Genomic DNA, 10,559 nt, shown 5'->3' on the forward strand with positions numbered 1-10,559 from the left:
TTCATTACCTTTAGCTTTTGCGAATTGCAAGGATGACTTGGTGAGACCTCTCTGCTCAAAAGTTTTGAGTCTTTCCTTCAATAAAAGTTTTCAAGACAACAGTGTTACTTTAGAAATTAAGAAAACCATGGAAGAAGACAATGTTTCTCTTGTCACATGCGCTTGGCGATTTTGGATAGGAATCATTCAGACATGTAACATGTAGCAATTTTTATATGTTGTCTCTGTAATGTGAGTCATTGTCAAGGAATTTTGGTGTTGGAATTGGTGCTAAATTTCTGGTCACCAGGCAACAAACCAACATTCAAACTCAAGGATTTGACCCCCTTTTTAATCTTTTTTCCCCCTCAATTTTCATGGCTTTTTTCTGTTGAGCTAATCACAAAGGGGAAATTTGAATCATTAAGCTGAAATAGTCAAGCAGTTTTATTGTTATTTGCTTGAGTCAGGTTACATTTAAGTGCATTTCCTACAAGAACATGGAGATTTGACCTTGTACAATGCCCTCAAGTAGTTTACAGCTGGTCTTTTATGACATGCACTTATTCTGTTCAAACTCAAGTATACAATTTCAATGGTGTGAAGGTCTAATTGTGAGTTAAAATTAAAGGGAAAATATGATTGACTAGCGGTCAACAAAGGGGGGCAAGTATCATGTTGAGAAGCAGTCAATTGAAGGTGGCAGGTGCAAATCAAAGTTTTCTCTACAGATATGCATCCTGGTGCAAAGTCAAGAATTCAGACTGCATTACAAAACAACCCCCCTACAGTCTCTATAACTGAATGTGTTAAGCATGAGATTAGAGTTTCTAAAGTTTGTTTCCCTGCAATCAAGAATGGCCACTCTTCAGTATGATTGACACACAGATCTCTTATTGTTTATCTTTGTAGATCGAACAACAGCATGTCTGAGTTATTCGTGTTCTTCCGCTGACTTCCCAAATGGATGATACTTGGAAAGACAACGAATGTGCATTCCGCTAAACTTAAAATGTTTGCCGCCTTCCATGTGACCAATACCGGTTTTGGTTCCCTGGTCTAATGGGCTGGTTTTTCTGAACATATCCCTGCTTAGGGAGATCATGCAGCTCCATTACCTGTATCGTTCTTTGCCTCTTGGCTGTGGAGAAATAAAGAAAACAACTGTTAGAGATCATCTGCATCTTCAAATTTGTACAGAAATTTATATAAGAGCATGCTTCGAGTTACTTCATAATATCAAAAAGCACAACTTGGGACCAGTTTCATGCATCACCACATTTCATATCTGAATTTTAGTAAGTTACTAAAAATCAATCCAAATAAATTACTATCAGTAACAATGATGCAGATTCAGATTTAAAGTAGAAAAACATAAAAAAATCTCCATGCAAAGGCACTAACCATTCTCAGCTTGTTGATAGCGTTCCTGGAGTTTCCTTTTTGTGGCTTCAAGTTTCATCCGGACATCAACTTCATCTGAATTCTTCAATTTCTAGATGAACAATAGTGTCAGATTAAACTAGAGCGGTAGATTAAAAACTATAGCAACTCCTTTTATACTTACATCTTGCTGGCCAGTTGGAGGCTTTCTCTGGCTGGTAATCTTATCTGTTTTCCGAATTAACTGTGGTTCCTGATTCATCTTCTGCTGAATGTTTTGCTTTAGAGGTCTTCCAGGTCCAGAATTGGCATTTGAAGGCTTGCTTGCCTTTACAATAGCTTCTTGCCTCCTCATCTGTTGACTCCTTTTGTCTTTGGAAAGGACACTTGCTCCATTAGAAGTGTGTTGTTTCTGTTTTGCAAAATTTTGTTTCTCCACTGATGGTCTCTGTCCACTTTCACGGTTCTTGATGAATTCCCCACCGTTTCGAGGATCTGAAACAACATCCCCCATTCATAATCATGAATCTAAGAAGTGGGGAATTCAAATAAAGAACCGAATACCAAGAGCTATCAAAGAGAGGAACAAAGGATAGCAAATTCAACTCACTTCCATCATCATCCATTCCATCAAAGAACTTCATGTAGTGCAGCAACAGGGACACACAAAATGTACAAACAGTTAGTCCCCAAACAGAATACCCTGAGTTATAACGTAAACATAAATCAAAAGATGGAAAAGAAGCGTACTTGTGAGAGCTCCATTGAAGTAGGTTGAGTAGCAAAGAACGCTCCTTCATCCAAAGGAGGAGATGGAAGCCCTTCTTCTTCATCAACAACAGAGGGATTTACAGAATCGGGAGTACCTTCATCACCTAAAAATCCAAGCATAAAATCAGATGCCAGATAGAGTTTTTTAATTGGGTTGGAAAGAATGGTAAAAGCATCTCTACTGATGACAGAGTACTAGCAAACAAATGGGTACCTCTTATAGCATTTGCAGTACTATACCACTCGTCTACTAAAACTTTCCAGTCTCTGCAACCACATAAGAAAATTTAAATGTTATATAATTGAAAATAAACAAATAAAATTCAGTAGAGCATTAAAGAATCATAAACTAAATGACGTGCATGTATGAAGTCCAATGTCATCATTTATGGCACCTATACACCCCTATGTCTCCAGCAACAAGAAGTAAACTAATTTTCTCGTATATATGATTATACCAAGGTTGAAATGGGTTAAGAAACATGCCACTACCTGCAGATACTTATCACTTGGCTTATTCATACACATATGTAAGGTGAAGAAACGAAAGGGCAGCTAGCAAACTGATCCAGCAGATTAACAAATGAAGTAGCTTATTAGGCAGAACTAGCATCTCAAAAAAGTGCCAACAGATTTCATGCTTGAATGGATGCCAAAACTCTTCCAACAGATGTTAGAATATATGATCTTGGCAACCATAGGTATTCAATGTTTGGAGAGTGGCAATAACTCAGCAGTTCATTCTCGGTTCAGCAAAACTGGTGGAGAACTAGCAGAAACCAAGTTGAATGTGATGCAGTCCTATGACATGGTCGAATTGCTAATTATCTAGCACATAGCAACAAACTACTACTAATACTACTACTTTGTTATCCATCAAGGCACAAAGAAGCTGTTGTACAACACAGGAAACAAGCACATACTCTATTAGAGTCCGTGCAAGATATCGAATCTGCTTTGATCCATGCTTCCGGAGGACATTGACAGCCTTTCCAATCTCAGTTGCCTGGTGATAGACAAGCCCCATGAGTACAAAAACACGAGTAAAAGAATTTGTACTGCCAGACAAAATTAATTCAATTCAAAGACTAAAAGGAAGAATGAATCAAACCTTCAGAGTATCCACAGTCAAAGCCAACAGTCGAAGCTTCCTCAAAGATTCAAGCAACACGGAATCAGACTGTCATAAGAACAATCAAAGCACCACCAATCAGACGTCAGAAAACTCAAATACACAGAACAAAGTTTCAGTAATCTCCAACCAAACAACAACAATTCTAAAAAATCTCCAAACCCATTTTAAAGGATCCATAAAACCAGATAATTTAACAATCCACTCACCCAAATAAGCTAAAAAAACTCAAATGCTGTTTAGATATAATTAACATACCTCATCTTGGCTGTTATAAAGAATGTCTTTAATTCTCAAAACCTCATCAACAGTCTGAGAAACCTCTTCAATCTCATCAGTTAAAGCTTCAGCATCTCCATAACTAAAATTACAAACCAACTGATCATTCACATTCACTTCTCCATTATCAATATCATTATCTCTATTACTACTATTCACCTTGCTCCCTTTACTACCACCTCCCTCGTACTCAAACCCACCATCATCCATATCTATATCAACATCATCACCATCACCATCACCACCAACACCACCACCAGAATTATCACCATCCCTTCTCTTGCTACAGCAACCTCCATCATCACTCACACCTTCATCATGACCCGGCACCGCCAACTCAACCCGGTTACAGCCCGAACACGTTATCAATCTACAAGAAAACAAACGCTCTGCAATTCGATCTCTGCGCAATTTAAACTCTTTAGGACAATCAGATGCTGCAACCAAGATTGCATGATCAATGATACCAAAAATATCAGAACTTGCTGTCCTGAAATAATTCCTCCAATAATCAAGTGACACAGATTTCATTGTAGCTCGATGACCCGAATCAAGAACCCGATTATATCAGTTTCTATACAAACTTGGCAACTCCCAGAAACAGAAAGTTAACATTCATTAGACTTTCATAACCACAAAAAACAAAAACCGATCTTTGGGATAAACCCAGAATTAAAAAAACAATCTTTTTTCCAAATCTGATCGATACAAGATTGAAAATCGATTGCTCACAAAAATAAATTTATTGTTTTTCCTTCTGGTTTCTGTTTTGTCTCGGTTACGTTAAAGATAGGATTTTGTGGATAAGTTGAGGATGGTGATCAAAACAGAATCGAAGTATCTAACAGAAACTAACGCGGGGTTTTGTTTTGTTTATGGTTTTTTGCTTTCTCGTTGCAAGGAGAGAAGAAAATTTTCACAAGGAAAAAAAAGTCCTGGAAAATTCGAAACTTTGTATGTAGTAGGAAATAAAAGAAAATAATTTCGAAATTTTGTTTCTTTCTCTTTCTCCCTTTCCTTCTGTTTGGTTTCCTCCACAAAATACCAGCAGATGCTGTGTGGTACAAGGCAGAGAGAGAGCTAACAAAACAAAAACAAAAGCAAACCCCCTTTCCTTGAAACTGTTCTAAGCCTTTTTTTAAAAAAAAAAATATATTAGATAAAAAAAACATAAAACGATAATTAAGAAAAGATAGAATGATTTTTATCTTTATTTTACTCTATACTTTAATTTATTTTCTTAATATTTTTTTTTAAAAAAAGAAACTTAAGAATGTTAATCTCTATCAAAATCTTTAAATCTACCAGCAAAAATAATATAAAATGTAAAATCAAACAATAATTGATTGGATTTATCCTTCTATCAAGATTTTTATCAAGAATTTAAGATTTTTACCCAATAATATACATACAAATATTTTTTATAAATCTAAAATCATATTTTTTATGTTATTTTTTGAATTTATCAGATTTACTTGATAACTTACAAGAGCTTGCTCGAGCTGGTTTTATCTAAAATAATTTTTTTAGATGTGTTTTTATATTTTTTAAAAGATTTTTCTTACAAAGGATCATTAAAAAAATAAAAGCAAACCCTTAAAGGCATCAAGAATATATAAAGGGTCACCGTTCAAAGCTCTTTCCTTGTTGGAATAAAGTTTGGAGAGCTTATTGACTCGGTTCCTTGCCGAGTCACCATGGCCGATAATCATCAAGTTCGAAAACTTGTCAGAAAACTTTTAGTTACCGTAAGAGTTGATAGCTTAAGAAAACTCGGCGGCTCGGTTTTGTGATAGAGTGAACAGTACACTGTCGTGACTTCGGAAAAAAAAAAAAGGAGGAGGGGGAGGAGGGTGTTTTGTTTTTATAATTCAACCTGCTTTTTAAATTATTTTTTATTTAAAAAAATATTAAATTAATATTTTATTAGGTATTTTTTTTATGATTTAGATGGGTTGATATAAAAATAAAAATAAAAATATTATTTTAATTTATTTTTAATTAAAAAATATCTTTATAAAAACTTATTTTATCGTAATGTCAAACACACAAAAGTTGTTTGGCCCTGCTTTTTAATTTCTACTTGCTTTATTTTAAAACAGAGTGATTAAAAATATTTACTTGTTTTTAATTAAAACTTTATTCGCTTTATTGCTTAATTTTAAAATATAAAAGGTGATTTTACGAAAAAAATATATTAGCTTCTATTTTAAGAAAATGAGAAATTATTGTTTTGAGATAGAATGTTGTTTTTTTTTTTTCATTTACAAGAGAAAAATAACTTTAAAAACTCCTAATAACAAAAGCATCAAATTATGCAAGGTGTCAATTTTTTCCTACTTATCATCCATTAAATTATACAATATTCCTATTTACTTTTAAAAAAACTCCATGTAATGTTTTAATTTTGATTTATCCAATACATTTTCAGATACAATAATTTAGTTTTTTAATAAAATCTGAAGTTTAAATTACATCCTCAATAGTCATTTTAATTTAAACAACACCATAATAAATGACCAAAAAATTAAATATTCTTAATTATAATATTACATGACTTGAATATCTTAACATAACTCAAATCAAACCAAAAGAAATAAATACTCATAAAGAAAGATAGAGAAATCTTGAAACCCAAAAACCATGGGCCACCAAGACAAAATAAAACAGCTTTCAAAAAATATTATGCCATTTTATATATAAATTTATAAAAATATAATTCATCACTTAACAAAGAATGAATGAAAAGAATAAATTTATGTAATTTAACTAATTAAGTTTTATGTTTAATTTTTAAAAGTTATTAATTTAAGTTTTATAAATTTTAGAGTTATTAAAACTTATATAATTATTAATTTTAAAATTTATAAAATTAATTGTGATGCGTGTAAACTAATCTACGTATTCATATTCATGTTAATAAAAAACCCAATGAAAATTTTTTTAAAGAAGCAACCAGCATGATAGGAAGAGATGGAGGAGACAAAAAAAAGTCTGATTCAACCCATAACAAGCTTAATTAATGTTTTTAGTTTTCATAAATTAATTCACTAAACTTTTAATATAATTACAAATCAACTGATGTAATTCAAAATTATATATTTTTTTTAATTTTATCTTCAATCTTCCATAATACTTCCTCACCCTCACGGATCAAAAGATATATTTATAAATTAAACCCCATTGGGAACCCACTCGGAGCTAAGTTGAGGTTATGTATAGAGAAAGTTAATTAGGTTAAATAAAAAATTATATAAAAAGATAAAAATAATATTATTCTGACTTAAAAAATTTAACAGGTCAATCTAAATTTTCATTTAAATTAGTTTAAAAAAATTTAACTTTAGGTCTTGTTTGTTTGTTGGAAAGTAGTTTTTTTTTTTAAAGTAAATTTTAAAAAAATAAATTTTAGAAAAGTGAATTATTTTATGATATTTGGTAATGTAATGGAAAATAAGTTGGAAAAATATTTTCCAGTATTTGATTATGTCATAGAAAATGAGATGAAAAACAACTTATTAATGTTTTATTTTTCTCAAGTTTATTAAAATAATGAGGAACAAATTTTACAAATTAAAAAATTGAATGAGAATGAAATTGAAAAAAATATAATTTCATAAATTATATCAGATAAAATAAATAATAATCAAAATAATAGAGATCAAATCTAAAAAATAAAAAAATAAAAGATAAAGAAATTAAAATAATAATATTAACATTTCATAAATTATTTCAAATAAAATAAGTAACAATCAAAAGTATGAGAATCAAATTTGATAGATAAAAAATTTCAATAAAAAAATAATAAGAGAAAATAAATAACAATTATAAAAATAAAGACCAAGGTTAATATAAAAATTAAATTTTAAAAGATGAAATTAAATAATAAATATTCAAAACAATATATATATATCAATTAAAAATTTGAGGATCAAATTTGATATAATCAGCAAATAATATGATATTTTTAAATTTTTCACAAATTCTTAAAAGTGTTTTCCGCCTAAATTTTTCAAGAAAATACTTTTCTAAAAACCAAGCCAAATTATTTTTTGACTAGAAAGTATTTTATATTGACCAACTTTTTTAATAGTAAATAAATACAAAAAAATTTTAAAAATAATTTTTACTTTTTAAAAAACAAATATAGCCTTATATTAATCTACATTCTATATTGATTTACAGCTAATTTAGGTTTTACAGCTATGGTGAAAGTAAAATGCATGCACATTGCTTCTCCTTTGTTTAGTACAAGTGTTGATTTTATTATGTAGCTATGTCCTCGAGTCCATATATAATCTCATGCATGTTCTCCCATGTCTTTTATGGAGAATTATTCACAAACACACACACACACACACACACACACACATATATATATATATATCATACAAACTAGTGGAATAGTAATAATAGGTAAATATGAGTTCGAGAAAATTATAGGTTGAGCGTGAGAAAATGAAATGTCACATAAGGTTATAGAAAGAATTTATACAATTTATTTGTGTTTGGATAACATATATCACACACTTATCTTCTGAATTTTCATGGATATAAAAATCTGTTTGAGTTGGGGTAATAGGCTAACCTAATATCTCAAGATTTAATATAATAAAAAAATAATTTTTAAATTAAAATAATATATTTTTTATTTTTTAAAATAAAAAACTAGGTTAACTCACGTTAATTTATAATCAATCCCTCATTCCCAGCATGAGTCATGGGCCGGATTAGTTTTTTAATTAGATATATTTAATTATAAAAACAACATTGCATAATGATTCTGAATATAAAAATATAAAAGTATTGCTATATTTATTTATTTTACAATATCTAATGGGAAACAGGAAAATTGTTATATTTTTTAGAAAGCACATTTGAAATTCGTCCAAAACCGGTTTTCACTTTTTTGAACTTAAAAATTTTGAGCTAGAAAACTCCAAATTAAAAGAAAAAAACCTTTCTCCTTTTTTTTTTATTTTTAATTTTACTCATCCCAAATCTTTAAAATACTACTTTTTTTCTTTATTCTTCCTTTATGTCTTTATTTTCTTTGTTTTATGTTCCTTTTCTTTTCATAAAATTAGAAAATAGCAATATTGATTTTTTTACTAATTAAAACATATTTTATGTGTTAATGGTGATAAAATTCATTCCAAAATCATAGACTTTTTTTTGTTAGTTTATCAATTATAATATATTTTATACGTTATTCAAGATAAATCTCATTCTAAAATCATAAACAAATTACCTCAATTATATTCGTAGAAAAACTTATCCTATATTTCTATTAATCATGTGAAAGATATATCTATTTATTTATTTATGGGATTAAATTCTCGGATTGTGGACACCATGTTAAGAAAAAAAAAAAGAGTGCGACTTTTCAAAAGAGAAAAAAACACGTGGTTCTGCAACTCAGACACGTGTTAAACGCTAATATTTTTATCCCGTGACGCGCACAATCCTCCCCAGCACCGAAAAAAGTCAGATATTCAAGGTTGGGGCACGTGTTCGACAGCGAATATGAGTTAAATACGTTCAGTGACTGTAAACCACGTGTGCGTATGATATCCTCCCTTTTGGTCTAATCGATGAAACTCTTAAACATGATTGGATAGCATTAAAGCCCTGTCACTCTCTCGCGAGAGTGACGTGGGAAAATTTCTCTAATGGGTCAACACGTTGCATTGGTGTCTTTATCATGACCACAACACGCTCTACCCATGTGCTAGTAAATAAGGTTGAGTAAATTATAATATTTATAAAAATTGATTTGGAATTAATTGAATTTAATGATTTTTTTATTTTTTAAAAATAATTTAAGTTAAAAAATTAAAAAGATCAGGACAATTTGATTTTAATTTTATATTTTAAAAACAAAAAAATTAAACCACAACGAATCAATTAAATAAAAAATATCCAATATAAATTAAGGGTATATTAAATTAATATTATTTTTTAAAAACCCAACTAAAAAATCTATAAAATAAAATAGATTTATTCAATTTTTAAAAAAATATAAAACTAAATTGAATTGATTAGTTTAGGTAGCTATTGGATTTAATTTCAAAAATAAGTATAATTGGATTTTTTATGTCCAAACCAAACTAATTGAACCTATGCTCACTCTAACAAGTAAATAAATAAAATGGATAAAAAATACTAAGGAAAACATTATGGAAATTTACATAGTAAAAATAAATTTTCTTTTTGGTTTTGTGGCCAAAGCAACTTTCTAGAGTAATTTTATGATTCAATGAACACTAAATCTGTAGCTATTAGGCTTCAAACAATCACCATATCACATTCATTAATTCTTATCATTAAAAGTTCAAGTGAAATTAATAATATAGTGATCTAAATTATAATTACTGAGATCTTATTAGTTATTTCGGTTGAGCTGGAAAATTTCCCGGCTATTCATAATATTGAGACCGGCAATTAAATCCATGAAAGATTTTAATCATAACTAATTCATAGCAACAAGGAATCATATCCCATCATCATGTAGTGTTTGTTGTGGTTTTTTTTTTAATATATTATTTTTTAATTATTTTTTATCTAAAAAAACATTAAATTAATGATTTCTAGATAATTTTGATATGTTAAGATAAAAAATAAAAAAAATATTATTTTAATATATTTTTAATTGAAAATAACCTTATACTTCCTTATCAAATGAGTACTGTAAAATACTAATGATGTTTACAATATATGTCAATTAAAACTTTTTTAAAATAATATTTTATTATTATCTCAAGATAGAAGAGATCAGGATAATTGAGATAAAAAGAAAATCTTTTCCTGTATTTTCCTTTTTGAAATGATAAAAATCATTTAAAAAGTGCTTGAGAGACATCAATTTATTATATATTTTTATCTTCATATTTTTAATAAAAAAAATTATGTTTTTTTATATTTATCTTTATCATGGAACACTAATTAAACACAATTTAAATATTAGATTTTGTACAAGAAATAACATTAATCACAAAAACAATAATGCTTGCCC

At 29.1% G+C, this 10,559-nt stretch overlaps 1 protein-coding gene across 1 annotated transcript; it reads right to left on the minus strand.

Moving 5' to 3' along the window:
* Nucleotides 1–408: 408 nt before the first annotated feature.
* LOC105136927 (probable mediator of RNA polymerase II transcription subunit 26b) lies at nucleotides 409–4,654 on the minus strand. Its single transcript, XM_011042443.1, has 9 exons — nucleotides 3,524–4,654; nucleotides 3,245–3,313; nucleotides 3,057–3,139; nucleotides 2,348–2,400; nucleotides 2,113–2,237; nucleotides 1,973–2,000; nucleotides 1,547–1,857; nucleotides 1,384–1,474; nucleotides 409–1,120 (listed from the first exon to the last, which is right to left on the minus strand). Exons 1-9 carry the CDS (start codon nucleotides 4,073–4,075, stop codon nucleotides 987–989), a joined length of 1,446 nt encoding a protein of 481 aa, XP_011040745.1. The 5' UTR covers nucleotides 4,076–4,654; the 3' UTR covers nucleotides 409–986.
* Between the last annotated feature and the right edge of the window lie 5,905 nt (nucleotides 4,655–10,559).

The sequence above is a fragment of the Populus euphratica genome, unplaced genomic scaffold (assembly GCF_000495115.2).
Source record: "Populus euphratica unplaced genomic scaffold, PopEup_1.0 scaffold59.1, whole genome shotgun sequence".
In the NCBI taxonomy this organism is placed as follows: Eukaryota; Viridiplantae; Streptophyta; class Magnoliopsida; order Malpighiales; family Salicaceae; genus Populus; species Populus euphratica.

Excerpts from the sequence above, each read along its gene's own strand:
- LOC105136927 (XM_011042443.1), bottom strand. The coding sequence starts at position 4,075 with ATGAAATCTGTGTCACTTGATTATTGGAGGAATTATTTCAGGACAGCA. Across the intron at positions 1,858-1,972 it reads TGGAATGGATGATGATGGAA|ATCCTCGAAACGGTGGGGAA; the intron begins GTGAGTTGAATT and ends ATGTTGTTTCAG. Across the intron at positions 1,475-1,546 it reads CTCCAACTGGCCAGCAAGAT|AAATTGAAGAATTCAGATGA; the intron begins GTAAGTATAAAA and ends TTGTTCATCTAG.